This window comes from Vipera berus (genome assembly GCF_964194415.1).
Source record: "Vipera berus genome assembly, chromosome: 3".
NCBI classification, from domain to species: Eukaryota; Metazoa; Chordata; class Lepidosauria; order Squamata; family Viperidae; genus Vipera; species Vipera berus.
In genome coordinates, this window is record NC_138204.1 from 168,753,385 (window position 1) to 168,776,079 (window position 22,695).

The window sequence follows — 22,695 nt, forward strand, 5'->3', positions numbered from 1 at the left end:
GATAGCCTTAAAATAATTATGCTTTTCTCTATTCCAAAAGGTGTGCAGGATATGATTTTTCCCCCAACTTCCCAATACAGTATTTACTTTGGGGGGGCGGGGGTGGGAGAAATGTCTTTCAGCAAATATTAATTAGATTCAGTCCTTTTTAGCTTTCTAAGTTCAGTAGTACGATCTTAAAGTAGCTAGTATGTACATAGTCTTGTCATTATTATATTTGCTTATAAATAAATTAATTCCCCATAAAAAGGTTCTTAAAATGGCTAATAAAATTGCACCAAATTGTTGTAGTGCAATAAATTTAAGAACTAATTAGTATGCTTGAAAATTGCTCCCCTGACATAATCTTTCAATGGTTTAAACTTAGTTATTTACTGACAGTTTTTGAGAAAACAATAAACCGTTGAAGCAAAACAATGTGTCTTGTAACACTTTAAAGATAGACAAATTATTATTGTTTAATGTTTCCTGGATCACTGGATCAGATAGATACATGCATTTGATTAAAGGCTTTTGTAATAATAAGGATTGTTTGTTTCTAAGGTGCCAAAAAGATACTTAATTTGTGGTAAACTTGTAAATTATGATAAATCAAATCATGTTAGTTTAAATTGCATTATAGGTTTGCTTTCAAGCATCCACCTATTAAGGAGACTGCTGTTCATATACAGTCTAGCTTTTGGGTTCTTCCAATACTCTTTGTATAAGTCAGGAATAGATTCAATTATGAAAATACTAACCTTTTCCAACCTTATAGTATTAGATGTGTTGGGATACTAATTCCAGAATTTTCAGCCTGTATGACCATATTGATTGGAGGTTATATTAAGAAACTTTACTTCAGTGGGAATTTCTTATATTTCCTTAGATTATGGCTACTGGAGATCATCTGTATGACTGTCACCTTTCAAACTAAAAGATGTATTTAAACACTATGTTTATGTGCCCACAACTGAGCACAGGAAACTCCAACTATCTAGAACAGAAGTATCATCTTTCATGCCAGATATGTTTATATCAAAATGACTAAAAAAGACCTCTGTCCTTTCAAGGTATCCCAGGCTGCACAGTATGGTAATTCGCTGCTATCTCCTCATTCAGCAATATTTGGAAGCCTTGATGGCTCTCACTACCATGGCCTCACTAAGAGATCACAGCACACCAGAAACGCTCAGCATAATGGATGACATCATCACGGCTCCTGGCAAGGATAAGAATGGCCGTGGCCACATGTTATTGATACGAATTCCTTCTGTGCAGCTGGCCATGCTGGCAAAAGAGAGGCTGCAAGAAGCACGAGATAAACTAGGCCTGCAGTATCGTTTTGAGATCATTTTGGGGAATCCAGCTTCAGAGCTTATGGTTGCCAAGCATTTTGTGAAAAGATTAAAGGTTAGCTTCAAAGGCTTGTTTATGTGTGACTAATAGCCCAATCTGGTAAGCTTGTGTGGAAACATATAGCTACCCATTGTTTAACTTCTCTGTTAAACTTCCTAAGGAGAAGTCATAGAGATGTTACATTGGATGAAGCAGGATATAGTAGGGAGATATCATACTGGCATTCTCTCTTCTTTAATGAAATTGTATATATTTTATAGAACAGAGGAATCTAGCAGAATTATGGCCACAAATTATGAATATTAACTGAGAGACATGAAACTCCAAGAAACAAGTTATCCAATTGACCATTATATTTTGACCAGCTTGTATTTGTTCAAGTGCTATTGACAGACTCTGATAATAGATCATCACACAGTGAATGTTTTTGTGTAGAGTTTAGTTATGTACTTTTTGCCCTAAGTTTTTGTAGGTTTGTATTTACATCAGATGAAATTCTTACCAAACATGGCAAGAAGATTTAAAGACAGATCACACATAATGCTAATTCATAAGCTTGCCTAGTGTGAAAGCACAGAGATTCTCTGTCATAAATAATTTTCTCTGCCATGGAGTTTCTGAAGGATCTCAGTCATGTCTTGTGACCTTTAAAACAGCCAGTATGTCTGCATCATCATAAAAGAGGCAAAGATATGGAAAATGCCATTTTAAAGAAAGAACTGTAAGATTTGGAAAATGCAATAACTTTTATTTGTATAAGGAAGAAAGGATCCACTGTTTTAAATTACTGTAGTTTACTTTTCATTGTTTTTGTTCTGGGAATTGAATTGTAGAAGATTTCTAATGCAAGAGTTTCAATTTGTATACATTTCCTGCTTTTTAGAGACATTTTTAAACTGATGATCTACTTTTCGATTGCTATCCTCTACTAGGATTTTTTTTTGGTACAAAGACAATTTCTGAAATAACCTCAATGAGATTGATAGCTTCCTTGTTATTTTTTCTCCTAGGCATGGAGAGGAAATGAAGAAGAAGATTGGTTTCCGCATACTTACCAAGATTTAGAAGGTCTACCTTGTATTGTTGTTTTAACTGGCAAGGATCCATTAGGAGAAACGTTTCCCAGGTATGCTGAGTTACTCCATAGTGCAAATATAAAAGCTTCCTAAAATATCTAGATTATTTCCAACTTCTTTTATTAGGTGACAATCTGGTAATCTTCAACATCACATTTTTAATTTTTCTGTCTTATAGTTGAAAAAAACCACATTCAGACAGCTGTGAAAATAGCATTGACTGAAAAAATATTTAATTAGTTTGATTAGTTTCAAATTTCTAAGATCAAATCTCTCAGTTTGAGTTATAAAATTTAAATATAAAAACATTTATATAAAATATATAAAAATATAAAGCGTGTCTTCAGTAATATAGATAGACTTTTCATCAAATTGATAGGAGCTATAATCTGGATAAAGGTAAAGGTTCCCCCGCACATGCGTGCTAGTCGTTTCTGACTCTAGGGTGCTCATCTCATTTCAAAGCCGAAGAGCCAGCACTTGTCCGAGGATGTCTCCGTGGTCATGACTAAACGCCAAAGGCATGACTAAATGCCAAAGGTGCACGGAACGCTGTTACCTTCCCACCTGGGTGGTCCCTATTTTCTACTTGCATTTTTACGTGCTTTCGAACTGCTAGGTTGGCAGAAGCTGGGACGAATAACAGGCTCTCACTCTGTTACGCGGCACTTGGGATTCGACCCGCCAAACTGCCGACCTTCTGATCGACAAGCTCAGTCAGTTTACCTTTACTTTATAATCTGGATAATAGAAATATCTTTTCTTGGTTTCAGAATGTGTCCTAGAGGGCATTTCAGTGTGAAGCTCCAGTTGTGAAAAGGCTACTTTTTGGCCCTTTAGCTTCAAATCAGTTTATACCAATCTGGTTGCTGCCTAGTTGTATGGGATTCAAGTCCCAGAATTTTCAGCAATGATCCTGATGCCTGGAAGATTCTGGGAAGAGAAGTCCATACTTGTAGATGGCATCATAAAAGTTTGTGAACTTCTTTGAACTTTCAATACTTTGCATAAATATTACCTACAATCTGATCTTTTCCCACACAATTACTAAAACTAAATGAAGAGAACATAATTTAACAAATTAATCTTCTTCATTGATTTGAGGAAAATGATCCAATCTAATCTTGTAATTTAAAACCCTAATTTAAGGAAAAAGAAACAGATGAATAATTAGGCAAAATATGGTTTGACAGAATGCTGAAAAATCCTGGTGACTGCATTTTATAAAGCACTACAGTTAATTTGTATTTGATTTTATTTGTATAAAATAAAATCTTTTTCTCAATAATTGTTTTGCTTTATTAGCAAAGTTAAAATAAAAAATCCTCCTGCCTTCTTGTGAGTATGGATAATTCATCACCTTAAAAGACAAGAATTATAACCCCATCGTCCAGCAATCCTATCTATATTGCTTTTCCCCCAGGTCTTTGAAATACTGTGATCTTCGATTGATTGATTCAAGCTATTTAACTCGTACAGCCTTAGAACAAGAAGTAGGCCTAGCATGCTGCTATGTTTCCAAGGAGGCAATTCGAGGGCCTATTGTAGCTCTTGACCTTAGTGAAAAGGAACAAGAGAAGACCAGCATTGGTGAGAATGATACTGATGAGCTGTTGATTGACTTGGAGAGGCCACAAAGTAACAGCAGTGCTGTGACTGGAACTTCAGGTTGGTTCTTAATGTTATCATTAACAGTGCTAGAGCTTGTAGAGAATGCCTTTTGTCCAGGAGGCACTGCTAATTCAGGAGACAGCAGAGCAAGTTTTGAAGGATATAAGAAAATGGAATAGAACAGTAATTTTTAGGAGAGAATAGGATAGGTGGAAAAACGGAAAGGAATGGATATAGCTGGATCTTTAATTTGATCCAATTGATTATTTCAGAATGGAGGGGATGGATGTGAAAGAGGTGGAAGGGGTATTCAAGAAGACCCATTATTTAAAGTGTTATAGCCATCCTCAGAGTTGCCAATTTCCTCTCTCACTTATTAATGAGACACTCATCCAATCAATACTCTGCCCTTAAGAGAGTGAGGTATTGTAAGGTGGCTCTGGGAGTCACCCATGTCATCATGCGAGAAGCAGCCTCTCTAATCCTTTTACTCATTGCATTGCTATTAGGACCCTGGTGAGAATTGAAATTGTGACAGCTCTTTGGAGTGGCTGGTCAGCTCAAATGCCTGATTCTAAGTGTCCTTTCAACAGGCTGCATTAAATGGTTGGAGGTGGCCTTTAATATGTATTAGGTAAATGAGGACCATAACGGGCAAGGACTGTATCACACCTGTGGGTTGCCCAATTTATTTCCTGGGTTTGAAGCAGTAATTTTGGAATTTTCATTTTCTTTCTTTGTTTTTCAGTCTAGTAAAATGATGTATTTAAAAAAAACAACTCTGTTATAGGGCTTTCAGAATGTTTTTGTGTATTTTTCACTTAAAATAGTAGGAAATTGTTGCCGGTTAATGGTCACTTAGGTTGATGAGGTCTTTGCTTCAGAAAAATGTTCAGGAAATGCTTATAGACCTCAAATCTCAAGCTTGCTACTCTGTCTTACAACAAAGTGTTGGGATAGAGTGGCTATTGCCTGTTCCACTCCATTATCTAGAATGGCCACTTTATCTTGTCTAGACATACCTAGCATTCAGTAGTGGGTATAATGGGATCTAAATATAGCAATCATCTCATCTGAGATAGTTTGAAGTTAACTGCATGATATTAGTAGTAGTGGATATATATATTTTTTTATGCAGGATTTCAAATAGCCTTGAATGCAGGTGGAAGGCTGGAACATTCTTCCATTTAGCATTATGAAAAAATGCTATTATTTCCTTTCTAAGCCAATATTATGTATTTTTTTCTGATGTGGACTAATTTTGACCTTTATTGACTATAGCGCAGTGAGCAGGGATTGCACAGTCATTGATGCCAGCTGAGTAGCAAAGAGAACCCTGGCCTGTTGTGCTTTTCTTCTTATCTAGAAAGTGAACATAGTAGCCAGGCTATGTAGAACTAATACTAAAGGATTTTTATTCAAATGTCTATTGAGCTCTGAAGTCAGTGGAAATCACTTGCAGCCATGCCATAGTAAAAATATAATATTTGTGGAGAGAGGGAAAAAACTTTCTACTTCCTCCAAGAATTATAATCTCATTGACAAAATAAGAAAGACTGACGTGACCATGACCCCAAAAATGTTTATCAAATCCTAACTCAGATCAGTTCTTTCCTTCCTGGACAGGACTCCTGTTCATATACTTTAGGATTTCTGCTGGGTCTACCAAACAGTGCCCCAGGGCTCTGTTCTGGGCCCAGTGTTCGTCAACATCTTCATCAATGATTTGGATGAGGGGATAGATGGGGAACTCGTCAGTTTTGCAGATGACAGTAAGCTGGCAGGAATAGCCAACACTCCAGAAGATAGGCTTAAGATACGGAAGGATCTTGACAGACTTGAACATTGGGCGCTATCTAATAAAATGAAATTCAATGGTGAAAAAAGTAAGGTTCTACATTTAGGCAAGAAAAACCAAATGCACAGCTATAGTATAGGTGGTACCTTGCTCAATAGTAGCAACTGTGAGAGAGATCTTGGAGTCCTAGTGTACAATCACTTAAATATGAGCCAGCAGTGTGCTGCAGCTGCCAAAACAGCCAACACAGTGCTAGGCTGCATTAACGGATAGAATCAAGATCACATGAAGTGTTAATACCAATTTACAGTCCCTTTGTAAGGCCACACTTGGAATACTGCATCCAGTTTTGGTCACCACAATGTAAAAAAAGATGTTGAGACTCTAGAAAGACTACAAAGAAGAGCACAAAGATGATTAGGGGACTGGAGGCTAAAATATATAAGGAACGGTTGCCAGAATTGGGTATGTCTAATTTAATGAAGAGAAGGACGAGGGGTGACATGATAGCAGCGTTCCAATATCTCAGGGGTTGCTACAAAGAAGAGGGAGTCAAGCTATTCTCCAAAGCACCTGAAAGCAGGACAAGAAGCAATGGGTGGAAACTAACCAAAGAGAGAAATTTTCTGAAAGTTAGAACAATTAATCAGTGGAACAACCTGCCTCCAGAAGCTGTGAATGCTCCAATGTTGGAAGTTTTAAAGAAGAGACTGGACAGCCATTTCTCTGAAATGGTTTAGGGTTTCCTGCCTGAGCAGGGGATTGGACTGGATGACATCCAAGGTCCCTGCCAACAACAACTTCTTCTTCTTCTTCTTCTTCTTCTTCTTCTTCTTCTTCTTCTTCTTCTTCTTCTTCTTCTTCTTCTTCTTCTTCTTCTTCTTCTTCTTCTTCTTCTTCTTCTTCTTCTTCTTATTATTATTATTATTATTATTATTATTATTATTATTATTATTATTATTATTATTATTATTAAATATTGACTGCAAAAATCCAGATAAAAGCTTGCTGTCTTTTCTGCCATATAAGGGTCATCGGTAGCCCTAGGTCTGTGGAAATTATACTCTCATTATATGTTCCGTTTTAGATCATTGTATTTCAAATTTGGAAAAATTAGATTTGTTGGAGTTGGTTTTCTTCGGTTAATCTTTTACATGGTAATGCAAATAATCATGATTAGTTGCAGGACAATGTAATATGCATTATATTGTTACTGAATATCCTTCAGCCCTTCCTTTTCCCTCCTTTCAATCTACCTTCCAGGTTCTATAGCAGAAAATGGAGTAAGCTCCTCTAGTGCCACAGACAAGTCTCAAAAACCGTCACTGTCTGTGAACTTCCAGAATGTTGCTACTAGCTCTGTTGATGAAGGCTTTGCTGCTGGGGACTCTTTGAAACAAGAATGTGACTCTCTAGCCAACCAGATAGCCAGCAGCACCACGTCTAAATTGTCATCAGCTTCCCCTTCGGTCAGCCAGACCTTCCGATGGCCTAACCAGCCAGTGAAAAATTGCAAGACATTACACATATGCTTACCCCGAATTGTGATCTTGTCAAAAGCTGCCTATTGCTTCCTTGGCTCACAGAAAAGTGGGCAGCCATCTTTTTCTTCTGCTTTGTTACCTCATGCCGACGTGTCTTGGGTGAGCTCACTAAGGCCTTTGCTTCAAAAGGATATGACCAGTGAAGAGCAGTCTCTTTACTACCGACAGTGGACTGCTGCACGGCAACACCATGCAGACTACAGCAACCATGGTGAAACCAGTAGCAGCAGGAGTTTTCATCCACGACGGCTACTTCTTACAGGGCCACCTCAGGTAAATAGATATTATGGGGCAGACCAGACTTCTCCAGTCTGTTTCCTTCTAGATGAGTTGGGAAGATTTGTCTGAGATTTCCCACCTTTGAGTGATGTTGGATAGGAATTCTGGAGGTAGAAATCCCAAAACATCTAAACAGGTTAAGGAAGGTGCTGTTACAAAATAAGAAAGAATAAAATGTTTAGTAATTCACACTTATTAATGATAAAATGCACTTTGGGAAATATAACGGATAAGCAACTGTGGCTATTTAGAGCATGTAAACTCCCTGGAATCTTTTATTCCAGGCTGTAATAATGTTTTTATTATAGTGTGAATCACTACATCCTTGGAGTGAAATTTATGATTGTTTTGATGTTAGTTGGGCCCAAACCAATGACCTTCCAGTAACATTTGCACACTATGCTGGGTCTTTTCCCCTATTAACTTGTGTATAATCAAGCCATGTAATCTATGTTTTAGAGCAAATGTGGTTGCATCTTCATTGGATTCAGAACAGAGCTGGTATCAGGTTACTTAATTATGTGTGTTTCTTAATTGAATTTTACATGCTTCTGCATATTTGTCAGGTTGAGCAACAAATTAGTGCATGTTGCTTGTTTCTATGACTATGTTCTTCCTTCATGGACATTAATAAAAATAACCAGGAAAGCTTGTTGTTCATAGATGTTTAGGAAAAATTACAATGTTTAGTAATTCATTATTATTATTATTATTATTATTATTATTATTATTATTATTATTATTATTATTATTATTATTATTATTATTATTATTATTATTATTATTATTATTATTATTATTATTATTACAACTTAGTTCATGTTAGACTTGTACTATTTGTCATGTTCCTCCCTCAGGTTTTAGTGAAAAGAGGTTTTTTTAAAATAAGTGATGAACTACATGAAGCATATGACTTGAAAATCTCTCTGTTCTTTTAAAAATGGATAAAAACCTGATTTAAATAAAAATAATTTCCAACAACTGATAATATATTTGCATGAATGAATCAGTCCTGTATTGATTAAAATATTTGATATTGGATAGTGAGAGAAAAAAAACGGATAAATGAATTAATAATATTGAGCATTTTATTCCACTAAGAGAAGAAGAGCTGATTATGTCTAGCATTGATTTAAATAATATTAATATTAATATTAGCTAATAATATTTGAATCACATAATTGGAAGTCATGTGAAGGTTTTGTAATTTGAATCTTTGTTTTGTTAAATAAGTCAAAATGTAATCATATAATTTTCTGCTCTAGAGACTTTATCTGCAAGAAATCACTGAATCTTCAGTAAATTACAGCAATAAAAGTTGGGGCAAGCAAGCATATTAATTAAAGAAATATTTCTGTGATGAATGTTTTGATTTTATAAGCTGCTCGTGAATTACTGACATCTCAGAGCTTTATCTGAAAGACCTTTAAGGCATAACTATTGCTTTTGAAAAATTCATTGTGCAACAAGCTAGGTAAACTTTTATTTTAAAAAATAATATTCTGAACCCCCACTTAATAGATACTTGGTGCTCTATAAATGTACTGCCACACATACATTTTGTTTGTCACAGCTTGAATGTACAATGATTCTTTTTTTGAAATGATTGAAGCAGGAGATCCCAGAACAAAATGAATACAGTTTTCTGATAGTATATTTTTAAAGCTATTTTTTATCATTATTTAGGTTGGGAAAACTGGCTCTTATTTGCAGTTCCTACGAATTCTCTTTAGAATGCTGATCAGATTGCTGGAGGTAGACGTATATGATGAGGAAGATATTAATATCAGTGAGTACTAAGGGCCTCTGTTCTAATTTCTGAAGACAATTCTATTTAATATGTGTGAACCTTACAGTACTCTGAAAAGAGAAAACCAACTCCTGTAATACAAATTTGGCCTTGTGTTAGCAGGAAAAAGTGGAAGGAGTAATGTCAAATCAGAACTAAGAATATCAAATTATTCTTGACCAATATTCTCCTTGATACGTTCCCTGATAATAAAATATTACTTTTAGAGATATTTGTCTTAATTTCTCTAAAAGACTTTATAGTTTTTCTATACTTAAAATTGTAGTTGTGATAATTATTGAAATATCATTGTAATCTGTAAGAGGAATTTAGATAACATAAAACTATGATTTGGGTATTAACTAGTTATTCATATTTTGTTTTAGATCATACAGAAGAAAATGAAATTGCCCAGGCTAGCAGTGATCAGTGGCCTGACATTGAAATTGTCAGGAAAATGAATTTTGATCTCAGTGTGCATGATCCCAAATATGTTCTTATGAGTCCAGTCTACACAGAGCAACTGCAAAAAATAAAGCAGGGTGAGGGAACGCTAAATTGTAGTTTCTTCTTTCTAATTAGTTTTTCAGAAATTTTATCAGCGTATTTTAACAAATAATTTTTAGGATTTATTAAGTTGGCTCTTTTTCCTTTTATTGCCTTTGTTCGCAGAATCTAACAAAGAAACCAAAGTTGAAGAATCCAGAATGCGTAATACTGTTTCTATGATGCTGACTAAATATGCAGCTTACAATACTTTCCACCACTGTGAACAGTGCCATCAGTATATGGACACAAATCCTTTGGCTCCGGTAATGCTTCTAACAGGCATTATTTTTTCCATCAGGGCATGCTTGAGGAAAAAAAATAGTTTCTAAGAGTAATATTTCATTTTAAGCTTAGTGGTGCTTCTCTTTTGGAAAAAGTTACTGTATGTTAAATACATGCTTGCAGATGCTTTGGCTTTTGGTGGAAAAGGTTCTTTAAAAAACGCAGGAATCTGAACACAGCTCGATGACTCATTAACGCAGTTGTGTCATTTTTTGGGACTGCTATATCCATGTGATGCTGGAAACATCTATTTTGCAGATAAATGTTATATTCATATTCCTGTGTGTTCTGAAACATCTCTTCTGAAAGCATTACATAGCTTTAGCCCATATTCATTAGTATGAGACTATGGGCAAGGTTTTACTAGCAATATGAAAACATTCTTCTTACCCTCAATTGTGATGCAACATGACGATGAGTCAAATAGCATGCACCCTATTCTTGCCAAATTTCATTTATTGAAAACATACCCTATTTTGCTGATATTTTTGTAAGAGTAATCCAAATATTCTGCCCACATATATGTTATTTGATAATAAAGCCCCACAAACTAAAGCTGGTTAATACTGGCAGTTGGTCTCTTTAGTGTGTTACGATATCTTTTTCTCCCTTGTGTGCAGATGTCTGATTCTACCCTACATGCCTTTACATTCTCATCCTCAATGTTAGGAGAAGAGATTCAGCTACATTTTATCATTCCTAAATCCAAAGAAAACTATTTTGTCTTCAGCAAACAGGGCAGGCATTTGGAAAGCATGCGTCTTCCTCTTGTGTCTGATAAGGTTAGTGAAATGTGTTTTGACTGAGGTGGTGAGCTATATAAATACATGCAAGGATAAAAGAACATATCTAAGAGGCCAATACTGAATTCCAGAATCTGAACTAGGTCCCTTTTTCATTACCTTCAGTTAACTCATGGATGGGTTGTTTTTTTTCCAGCCATATAAGCAGCAACTTGTTGCTCAAGGTTGAGGTCCATGTGTACGTCCATATCCATGTATGCATGAAAAACCAAAGATATACAGGGACTAATAAGTGCTGTGCAAGATTGTGAATTTCTTTCACTACTTTCAATGGGAAACCACCAAGCATTGAGAATGGATGCTGGGAGCAGAAACTATAGAGCTCCCTTCCCCAGCTAGTAGAGAAGTACAAAGATGGCTGCAGCCATTAGGAAGACGTAGGTTTATTTCAGAAAAACAGGAAGGGTGAGAAAGAAGCTCAAGAAGCCTTGTCTCCATTTAGTGTAAGAGGGTGGGAAATAGAAATGCTGCCAAGCTTTCAATTTTCTGATACAATTATTCAAGAAAGTAGAGTTCTGGTATTTATTGTGATATTTGTTTCTTGACCTAACCTGAAGGGATGACAGTACTACAGAAGATTGTTAAAAAGTCTGTTTTCTGAAAATTCTGCCCTCCCACTCACTTTTAATCTAGCTAGAAGATCACAACCATTACAGGTGAGATTTTGCCATTTGATGAGATTACATTGAGGGTGCACCATGAGGGTTTTCTGGATTCAAAGTACTGATACATTAGTAGGTACTTTAGATACTATCAGCTCCTCCTTTCCATCTCTCAGTTTTATAAACTGATCTCAACTTATCCAGGTATTTTTAGGAATAAAGCCAACATACATGAATTCTATGTTATACAGCTACATAACGATTTAAAATTATTCTTCACAATAATTATGGGGGAAGGAGAGAAGGCAATGAAAATTGAAGAATGTTCCAGTTGGCAGAATTCTCCCAGCATGATTTTTTTTTGTCTATCACATAGTCCTGAAAGTGACTAACATTAAAATCATGGACAATGAGTACATATATGAGACACATTATATCTCATTTGGCTTGTTATCCTGCAGAATTTGAACACAGTAAAGAGTCCTATTTTTACCCCTTCGAGTGGACGTCATGAACATGGTCTCTTGAATCTTTATCATGCTATGGAAGGCATCAGCCACCTCCATCTTCTTGTGGTCAAGGAATATGAAATGCCACTTTACCGCAAATATTGGCCCAACCATATCATGCTGGTTCTACCTGGCATGTTCAACAATGCAGGAGTTGGTGAGTAAGACGAGTCTAGAATATGGGTATTTTCATTTTGTTTGCAAGACGGAAGAAGAGAGAAAAACCCATGATAAGGACAGATGAGTGTTTCTGCAGTTGTATAAAAAGGTTTCAATCTAGTTAACAGTAAACATTTAAATACTAATAATTTCCATTCTTTGTGGCATCTTTATGTCTATTGTTAACTTCATGTACATATTTCTTTTTTTAAAAAAATAATTTCTTTATTTTTCTAAAAGTCATAGATGCACATTCAAAGTTAAAAAAAACTTGAAAAAATAGAGAAACAAACTGAAAATATAAGAGAGAAAGAAAAACCCTACTTTGTATCTTAAAGTTGCTGAGATTGAGAAAAACAGATCTAGCTTTAATTTAGAATCTGTTCCTCTTTGGACTTTTCAAGACAACAATTTTTGCCACTCAGAAAATCAGAAAAAATCAGTCTCCCTGTTACCTATTTTCAGGTGCTGCCAGATTCCTAATTAAAGAACTTTCTTACCATAACCTGGAACTGGAAAGAAATCGTTTGGAGGAACTGGGAGTTAAACGTCAGTGTGTTTGGCCATTTATTGTTGTCATGGATGATTCTTGTGTCTTATGGAATAGTCATGTTGTCCAAGAACAATCTAGGTAAGTTTGTCAAGGCTGATGTGGCACTAATGACTAGGAGCAGAATCTTGGATCAGTCCTAGTGGCATAGCCACTGGTTCAAGGCAAGAAAGGGCAAGTTTGCTGTGATGACGATATTTGATAACATGAAATAGATATTCATTTAGGCATCTAAAATAGGATATTTTATGACACAGGATCGGATTAGTAAGCTGGCACCTTTGCTTTATTAGGAAACCTTCATACCAATATTGCACCAAAGTGACTAAAATGCTTGAAACACTGTTTGGCATCTTAGCTGTATCTACTGTTTAAAATTAAGAGCTTTTTTAAAAAAATAAAGTGCAATCATGCTAAGAATAATCTCAATTGTATTCCATGGTTTATCTTTCTGATTTTTATTCAATATTATAATGCAGTAGTATGTGTCCATTAATGAATTTAATAGAGACATGATAGTATACTTTGATGGTTGCATGATTACCCTATGTTTAACTTGGAACTCTTTTGGTTTAAGATCCATTTAATTTTCTAAGAGAACTAGGCTCTACAGAGTGATACGTTTTTAGTTCTGTGTCTTTTTCCCTTTTATATTTCTCATTCTTAGTTAACTGTCCAAATTGTAACTATAGTTCAGTGTCAATACTCACTGACCTCTTCTCTATGTACTTTATACACCCATTGTAAATTTACTACCATGGCAGACTAGTCCAAATGTAATTGTATAGAAAACACAGGTAACAACAAATACAGGTTGTGCTCTGATTTCTTTGACTTGGTTGTTCTTCTTTTTTTCTTTTCTTTCTTTCTTTCTTTCTTTCTTTCTTTCTTTCTTTCTTTCTTTCTTTCTTTCTTTCTTTCTTTCTTTCTTTCTTTCTTTCTTTCTTCTTTCTTTCTTTCTTTCTTTCTTTCTTTCTTTCTTTCTTTCAATTGTAATTGTTTAGGGATGTGTTTTGTGGCATCTGTTTAGATGCATTTGATGGAATCTCTATCTTCTGAAAGTCGGTAGTCTTAAATTAGCATTATTGCATTGTCCATTTACAACAACCCTATACGTTTCCTCAATTTTTGAACACCCTACTACCTCCTAAAAGAGAGTGCATGTAATTTTTTTTTGTATGGAGTTGTTGTATGAGAGAGCAGATTTTGGGTGCTCCAATACTGCCCTCCCTCAAAGAACCCTGTTGCTAATGTCTGACTGTAAAGGCTATTTATTGCTTCCCTACATGCAGTAACTTACAACAATGGGGAGAAGATTTGGGCAAAGTGCTTAGTTGCAAAATTCATGTCACAATCTTATACCACTTTCACTGTTCCTAATGGTATATTTAATTCAGATAGAATAATTGCTTGGTATCATCAGGGCTTTTTTTCTTTAAAAAAAAGGTGCTGGAACTCTCATCTTGTTAATCTTTTATTTATATAATTTTAGTTATATATTTATATAATTAAGCAATTATATATTTAATTCTTAACATACATTCAATTTATTGTATTTAAGGCAAATGTTCATAGAAAATTCCAAACTTTTGTCCAATTCTCGTCTGGCAAATCTTCTTGACTCCTTTCCTTGCTCTTAGTATCTATGGCTGAATGTCGTCCTCTGAGTAACCACAGATCAACGTACTTTGAATGATCAAAAAGTCTCAGAGGTGGTCCGACAAGTTTGATGAACAAAAGTGCTGAAATTGTCTTAGTCTTTAACGAAGCTCTTGTTGGGGTGGCAATTAGATTCATCTGTGAAAACCCACGTTCACATTCACTTGAAGAAATAGGAATGGTATTCAGAGTCCGTATCAAATGCAACAGTTTTTCTGGATATGTCTTTTCGAGAATGTATTCACGGAATCCACGAATCATTTCTCTTTCATTTAGTTGCAGTCTGATTGATACATTTCTAATTTCCACTTATCCAAATGTCAGTTGAGTATTAACATCTTCAGGCCAATGTTTTTGATCAAGTACGCGAGACCAATACGCCAACTCATTGTCTTTGCTATCAAGTAATCTTTTTTCAATTGACTATTTCAATTTTGTATAAAATATACTTGGGTCAATGGGAGGATCCTTTTTTGAATCTCTTTTGTGAAATAAAACTCCACGAAAGCGAAGATCACTTACAGCAGCAACAGCACATTTATAATAGGTCCCAAAATTCTGTCTTCTTTCTTCAAAAACTTGTACCAGTATTTTTATTTTCTTATTTGCCTTATACAAGTCAATGTTGTAGTTCTGTAGATCCAAACTTAAATCTGACAATTCTTGGAGAGCGTCACACATCAATCCTAGGTCCAATAAAAATTCTGTAGATGTTATTTTTCTTTTCAAGCCATCATAAGTGCATTTATTATTTTTATCTCTGGTAGGATCATGCATTGCTTGTTCAAAATGATACACAAGGGATTCAAAATTATTCCATACAGCCAAAACTGTCCGCAAACTAGATGACACCCATCGGGTATCATCTTAAAATTCTTCCAATTTTCAGCAGCTCAGTCCCCAGTAATTCTGCACATGAATGCAACTCTCTGCTATTCTTTGGTGAAGCATGGTACATACAGTTTATCAATAAATGATTGGAATCTATTTATTCCTGAAGTTTCCTTGGCAGCATCACCTACTGATAATTCTAGTCTGTGATTAGCACAATGCCAAACTATAATAGAAGGAAAACGTTCTGACAGCAATTTTTTCACTCCACTTTTACATCCCATCATCACAGCGGTGCCATCGCATGCCAGAGAAATCAATTATTTTTTCAAATCTTCTGTCATCCCATAAGAGTAAAGACATTGGAGTAAGGAATCAAATATTCCTTCTGCTGTTACTTTTTCAAGTTCTACCAAGTCCAAAAACAAATTTACTGGTGAATTCATTCCCATACCTTCGATACAGCATCGAACAAATACTATGAGGGTAGTTTTTTTTTGCTTATTGTGGTTGATTCATCAATTATCAATGAAATTTTATTATTGGATCAAACAATTTCTTTAACCACAGTTTTCCTCATTTCTTCACTTAAATGATTAACAATATATAATCTTAAAGGGCTTGCCATTGTGATAGAAGATTGCTACCACTGCTCCAGGGTTTGGCTAACTTAAATTATGCATAGCATAATTAGATTTATTATTGGTGCTAAAGCTATGGATTACGGATTCACATTTCCCATGGATTGTCTTCTGTCCATGGGAGGGAAGCTTGGTAGATTCTAAATTTCATAATTTTAGTTATTCCTTTGTGGCAGGGTATATATGAGAACAAGCTGCAAAGGTCTTTAAAAACATGTTTCTCACATATTTATATTTTTGAATCATAAATATTAAATCTTTTTTCTTTCCAATGATCCAAACTAATGCTTTAGAAATATAATTTTCAGTTTTAGCTACAGTAAACAAGCAAATTACACTAAAGCTAAATTTAACGTTACTTGTTAAAGATATTTACTATATTTCAGAATTAGTATTCTTTCAGTCACAGTCTTATTCCTATTCAATTTGTCTGATTTTAAAATGTGATGTAAAATCATAAGCACATAAAAAGAAAACAGCAGAAACAGCTGCAAAGTAACTCAACAGTTCTATGCTTAGCAACATTTCTATTTAATCAAAGTCCTTGCTCTTTCTAAATCTATTTCAGGGTTTACTTTCTATGTACACAAACAATGGGAAATGAGTTTTCATCAGGCTGACCTGGACTGACGACAGGGTTTTTAAAAATGTTTTTTAATTTTTAATTGTTTAGTTTAACTTATTTATTGGGGCTGTTTATTTAATTTCTTTTAACTTTTGTATTGTTGTTTTTATTGTTGTTAGCCGCCCTGAGTCCTTCGGGAGATAGGGCGGCATATAAGTCCCAAAAATAAATAAATAAATAAATAAATAATTCTGGGCTGGTTCAAATTTTTTACACATTCCAAAAATTTCAGGTAATGTATCTGTTCCATATAAATATAAAAGCATGACAGGCTCTGTATTTGTACAATGGCCAATTATCTCAGTGTGCAGAAACCTGGATAACTACAAACAGAAGTTGCAAGCCTTCAGAGTCATCCTGGTGAGATAGTCAGAATATAAATTTAATAAATAACATTTTTTTTTCAAATGCCCCTATCAGGAATTACGGTAAATTTGAATTAAGTTTCAGAAAAGCAAATGTTCTGTGCTGGTGGTACTAAGCTCCCAAAGATCTAGCATGGGATAAATGTATTCTTCCTAATAAAAATAACTTCCTGCCTTTTTGTAATCATCATTTCTTCCCTACAGCAATTTGAAAAGTAAAACAAAGTGAAACAAACCTCTACTCCCTCCATGCAGGGAAAATTTCCTTGAGTCATACTTGGATATACTATTTGCAAATAATATCTTACCTAGCTGAGATGGTGTAGTTGGGGAGCAGGGAGGAGTACAATGTTCCTGCCTTTGCTGCAACATTTGCGTGCCTGGTCTTTTGGCAAGCTCAGCAGCAATTCCTATTGGCTTCCAAAAGCCAATAGCATAGCTGACTCAGGAATTCTGGGAGTTGAAGTCCATGAGTCATAAAAGAGCAAAGCCTGCAATAGGCTTAAGCCAACAGCAGCACAGCTTGTGCAAAAGCTTTTTTTTTTTTTGAAAAAAAAAAAGGTGCCGGAACATCGTTCTGAGCATTCTATGAGAAAAAAAGCCCTGGGTATCATGCAGCTTCATTCTACAGGAATGAAGTCACAATTGCAGGTGACTGAAAGCTCACACAGTGAATTGAAAATATGGATTGGAGGCTGCTTCAAGCAATTGGTTTTGTTTCCCTTTTCCAGGAAGTAGAGGGTGTAAGAGAATTTTGTTCTTCCAAAATGGAAAAGGTTGGAATGATGCATTGAGGACATGATAATTTTTTGCATTCTTTTTTTGATCAGCTATAAAACATTGATGTTCCTTGTCTATTTTCTACATGCTGAAATCTTGAAGGAGACAATCACACAATCTGCTTGAAAACAATTGAGAGTTACTGGGGAGTGAAAATGGTACCATCTGGAAGTCCCACAAGACACCCAGTATTAGTATCTTCACAAAAATAGCTGCTTCTTGATTAGCTTAAAAGACTGAAAGCCCATGGAATGGCAGCTTAAGTCTAGTTCTTGTGATCCAGGGAGATTGCTGGATTTGTTGTACCAAATTTTACATGTTTATTTCCTAAGCACATTATCTTTACTTATGTGTTGTAGATATCACTGTGATGTAATATAATCACATGTTTTGGCTTTTTGCCTTTCAGTAGTCAGTGTATGGATCAAGGATCAACCAGTAAAAATGTATCTCTAAAGAGTGTTCTACAGCATATTGAAGCCACACCCAAAATTATCCATTATGCAATAGTGGGCATCCAGAAATGGAACAGCAAATTGAATTCTAGAGCACCCAAAGTCCCCTTTTCCAGATGCCACATCCATGATTTTATACTGCTCAACATAGACCTGACCCAAAATGTGCAATATGATCTGAACAGGTGGGTAAAAGTATGCAAGTCAAATATGGTGCTAACTTGGATGTCTTCATGTTTTTTTCTCTCCTTCTCCTTGCCTGCCTACATTTTCTCTTTTGAAAAAGATCAATAAGAGAAGTTCCTACATAACGTTTTCCCTTGATAGTTATTTGAAACATGGTAAAGTTGGAGGTCGATGTCTGCTGGAAAGAGGATTGCACAATGAAGGGCAGGTTTGCCTCCATTCTTCTTGAGCACTTTGTAGCAGACTCAGATGCAAGAACATCATATTTCATCCATGTGATTTTCACCAGCATTTTATTTCATCAGATTGCATGAATATTAGTAAGGGGTGAGGGGTGAGAGGAGGCAAAATAATTTTTCTGCCTGGTATAATTGATACCTCTCTTCAGCAGCTTACTATTGGGACATTGTGCGGAACAGAACTCAAGCATGGGAGAAAATTGTCTTGTAACCAAACACTTTCTCCATGAATATTTGCATTCATTTTCTAATTTGGAGCACATTTACTGTCCAGGATTCAGAATTTTGACATAGGAAATTCACTTGTCTTCCCAGGGGCTATAATCTGGTAGGAAGAAGTAACACATTGTGTTAGCATTGTTTTAAGTGTTTTATTTGGGAGGCAATGTATGTGAAGCCTTTGAGCAAGTGACTGTATCTTAATGTGTAAATTATATAGAGCACTAACAGTAAAACATTTGTACATTTACAGTCTTTCTTTGTTACTTTGTATTGTAGAATTCTAAGCTCGAAGTCCTATTTAGTTTCCTAAGCCTATGATTTCCAGCTAGGATTTCAGCTCTATGAAGTCTCAATGAGCATATCTAATATCAGAGAAAAATTCTAGGAATTGTAGTATCAACATATTCGGAGAGCATCAGGTTACATATAACCACATGTAAATCTATGTTCCTTTGCTTAGGTATTTCTGTGAAGATGTAGATTTTAATCTGAGAACAAACAGCAGTGGCTTGCTTATCTGTTGTTTTAACAACTTCAGTCTTATGAAGAAACATATCCAGGTTGGCGGTCAAAAAGACTTTGATATTAAACCTAAAATCATGGTGAGTGGAAAAAGAAAATGCTTTTTTATATTCCCTTCTCTTTTCCCTACTTCCATTTCCTCATGAAGTCATAGATATGGGGAAAGTTTCCAAGGGACAAATCATTGATCTTTCAGGGGTAGTGGTCCAAGGGTATGTTCAGTGCTTGGCAGTGGGTCACGGTAAGCTCTGGTTGATCTGATTAATTTGCAATTGACATACAAACCTAATGTAATTTGAATGATCTCTGGCAGGCTCGGGACAGGGGTTGTTCCTCTGTCCTAGTCCTTTTAGATCTCTCAGCGGCTTTTGATACCATCGACCATGGTATCCTGCTGCGACGTCTCAGGGTGTTGGGAGTGGGGGCACTGTTTTACGGTGGTTCTCCTCCTACCTCCTAGGCCGTTTGCAGTCGGTGTTGACAGGAGGGCAGAGGTCCACCCCGAGGCCTCTCGTTTGTGGAGTTCCTCAGGGGTCAGTCCTCTCTCCCCTCCTGTTCAACATCTATATGAAGCCGCTGGGTGAGATCATTTGTGGTTTCGGGGTGGGGTATCATCAGTATGCTGATGATACCCAACTTTTTCTTTCCACCCCGAACCAACTCAGTGATGCCCTCGACGTGATGTCCCGTTGCCTGGAGGCGGTTCGGGTTTGGATGGGGAGAAACAGGCTTCGACTCAATCCTGCCAAGACTGAGTGGCTGTGTGTAACGGCATCTCGAGTGAATCACTCTTCTCCATCTTTAATGATGGGGGGTGAGGTGTTACCCCCCCCGTTGATAGGGCTCGTAACTTGGGCATCCTCCTGGATTCACAGCTCAGTTTGGAAGATCATATAGGAGCTGTGACCAGGGGGGCTTTTGCCCAGGTTCGCCTGGTGCGCCAGTTGCGGCCCTATCTGGACCGGGATGCCCTGCGTACAGTCACTCATGCGCTTGTGACCTCCCGGTTAGACTACTGCAATGCTCTCTACATGGGGCTGTCCTTGAGGACCACTTGGAGGCTTCAGCTGGTGCAGAATGCAGCCATGCGAGTAGTAATGGGAGTGTCCCGATACTCTCATGTAACACCTCTTCTCCACGAGCTGCATTGGCTTCCAGTTGCCCTCCGGGTGAGATTCAAGGTGCTGGTGATGATCTATAAAGCCCTAAATGGCATGGGTCCGGATTACCTTAGGGAGCACCTGCTACCAGCATCAGCGTCCCATTGTCCTGTGCGCGCCCACAGGGAGGGCCTCCTTAGGGTTCCGTCGGTTAGAGATTGCCGGCGGGTGATTCCCAGGGGGAGGGCGTTCTCTGTGAGTGCGCCCGCCCTTTGGAACGAACTGCCGATGGAGCTTCGGACTGCCCCCTACCTTCGCTCGTTTCGCCGGGACTTAAAAACCTGATTGTTCGAATTGTCTGGCCTGGACTGAGGGATTTTAAATTTTAAAGTATTTTATTAAATCATATTAAATTATATTAATTTTAAAATTTTAATTTTATTATTATTATGAATTGTGGGCTTGTACTAATTTAATTCCATTTTATTCTCTTTTTGTACTGTTTTAACTGCCCTGTGAACCGCCCTAAGTCCTTCGGGAATAGGGCGGTATATAAATTCAACTAATAAATAAATAAATTATTATTATTGTTATTCATGGCCTCTTTAACAAAAGGAGTAACCTACCTTCCTTTTCCAGTCATTAAGATACATTATTAAAATAAGAAATCATAAAAAATGTACTAGTCCTTTTAGTACTTAAGCATCTATTGATGGATACTTTTAATACTCTTAATGGTCTTGGTTCAACTCACAAACATTTGTTGTGGTAAAACCTCCCTAATAAAGAACTGGGTGTCCTCAACATTTTCCTTACATTTGTGTCTAGCCACTTGATAGGGTTCTAGAAAAACAAAAGAAAATTAGTCCAGCAATCCAGAATCTACACATTTCCAGAATAGGGGAATTTTCTTGTGGAAAGATCTCTGGAGAAAGGCAGGAAATCAGATGAGTGAGAGTACCCAGCAACTTTTTCTTCCCCATCCCTACATAGCTATTGGCACCAACTCTCTGGTGGGAAAGTCCTGGAAATGTGTTACTTTGCATTGTGTCCTGCTCTAAGTCATCAACGTGCGTGTGCCTCAAGCATCTCCTTTGATGCCCAAATGGCATCAGTCCCACTTGACTTTGTATAGGTGTCCAAATTTATTTTATTTATTTTATTAGATTTATATACCGCCCCTCTCCAATGACAAAGCAGCTGGTTCATGTCCTGATCATCTCACTATTGTTTAAACTTGTTCACTGGATTATCCAGAACAGTGCAATGGGCACTAGATTCCACCCCACCACCCCTAATGGGCTCTTCTGTAAAGTTTATAATCTTAGTTGATAGGACCAGATCCTATTAGATGAAAAGGAGGGAAAGAATTAATAGTCTCTGGTGTCCTTCCATTTCAAGCCATTGCTTTACTTATTAATTGGTTACAGTATATTTCTGTACTTACTGACTTCTCCATGTGATGCAATCCTATTAGTCTTTTTCCATCTATTTGCTTTACATATATCGTGAAATATTTTAGCTTTGTACAGGAAGTCTGTTTAGCAATTGTGCTCTGTGCTTGTCTTTTTCTACTCACATGGCCTTCAATTTCTTTCCTGATAATCATTCAGCTATTCAAATTGCTATCAAATAGGCTAATCATTGGATCCATAAACAAGAAGTCAAATATAACCATATTTGATAGATATTTTTACTTCTGCAGCTGGCAGATGTGCTGTTTGCTACCTGGCTGATTTCAAAGAATACTTCTAAGAAGCTGTAGTGCAGTTCAGGAATCAGGCCTAGGATAAAGGTTGCTTTTTAAAAGAAAATAATGAAAACTCACAAAAAACCTTTGGGGTTGTAAAACATTTTGAATTTGAAATAGTTTGAGTTTAAAAGAGGTTGCTGCAATCTATAGCTCTCTCATTATTTTAGAAGCGTTTCATGTTTAACAAGGCCTGTTTTGATTTTGACACAAGTGTTTTAAGTTCATAGCTGAAAATGTTAGGAATAATTTACTGTGAATGTGAAATGTTTCAGATATGAAATGTTTTGGGCACTCATACTAAAACTCTTTCTAAGGGGGATTGTTTATTTGTTTGCTTATTTAGGCTTGCCATTATTACACAGTCCCTGTAAAAATATGAGTGCCTGTTACAGAATTATTTTAAGTCTTTCTTACTGGTTCCCCCCTCC

The 22,695-nt window shown here is 36.3% G+C and overlaps 1 protein-coding gene across 1 annotated transcript in view; it reads left to right on the forward strand.

The window, feature by feature from the left end:
• The window catches only part of GREB1L (GREB1 like retinoic acid receptor coactivator), a 162,332-nt gene that overhangs the window by 132,884 nt on the left and 6,753 nt on the right, over nucleotides 1–22,695 (forward strand). Inside the window, exons 19-30 of the mRNA XM_081324854.1 lie at nucleotides 1,053–1,392; nucleotides 2,349–2,464; nucleotides 3,838–4,082; nucleotides 7,087–7,640; nucleotides 9,333–9,435; nucleotides 9,822–9,977; nucleotides 10,108–10,247; nucleotides 10,887–11,048; nucleotides 12,133–12,337; nucleotides 12,805–12,970; nucleotides 18,203–18,430; nucleotides 19,353–19,494. Of these exons, the coding sequence (XP_081180980.1) occupies nucleotides 1,053–1,392; nucleotides 2,349–2,464; nucleotides 3,838–4,082; nucleotides 7,087–7,640; nucleotides 9,333–9,435; nucleotides 9,822–9,977; nucleotides 10,108–10,247; nucleotides 10,887–11,048; nucleotides 12,133–12,337; nucleotides 12,805–12,970; nucleotides 18,203–18,430; nucleotides 19,353–19,494 (2,557 nt within the window). The remainder of the gene's footprint in view (nucleotides 1–1,052; nucleotides 1,393–2,348; nucleotides 2,465–3,837; nucleotides 4,083–7,086; nucleotides 7,641–9,332; nucleotides 9,436–9,821; nucleotides 9,978–10,107; nucleotides 10,248–10,886; nucleotides 11,049–12,132; nucleotides 12,338–12,804; nucleotides 12,971–18,202; nucleotides 18,431–19,352; nucleotides 19,495–22,695) is intronic.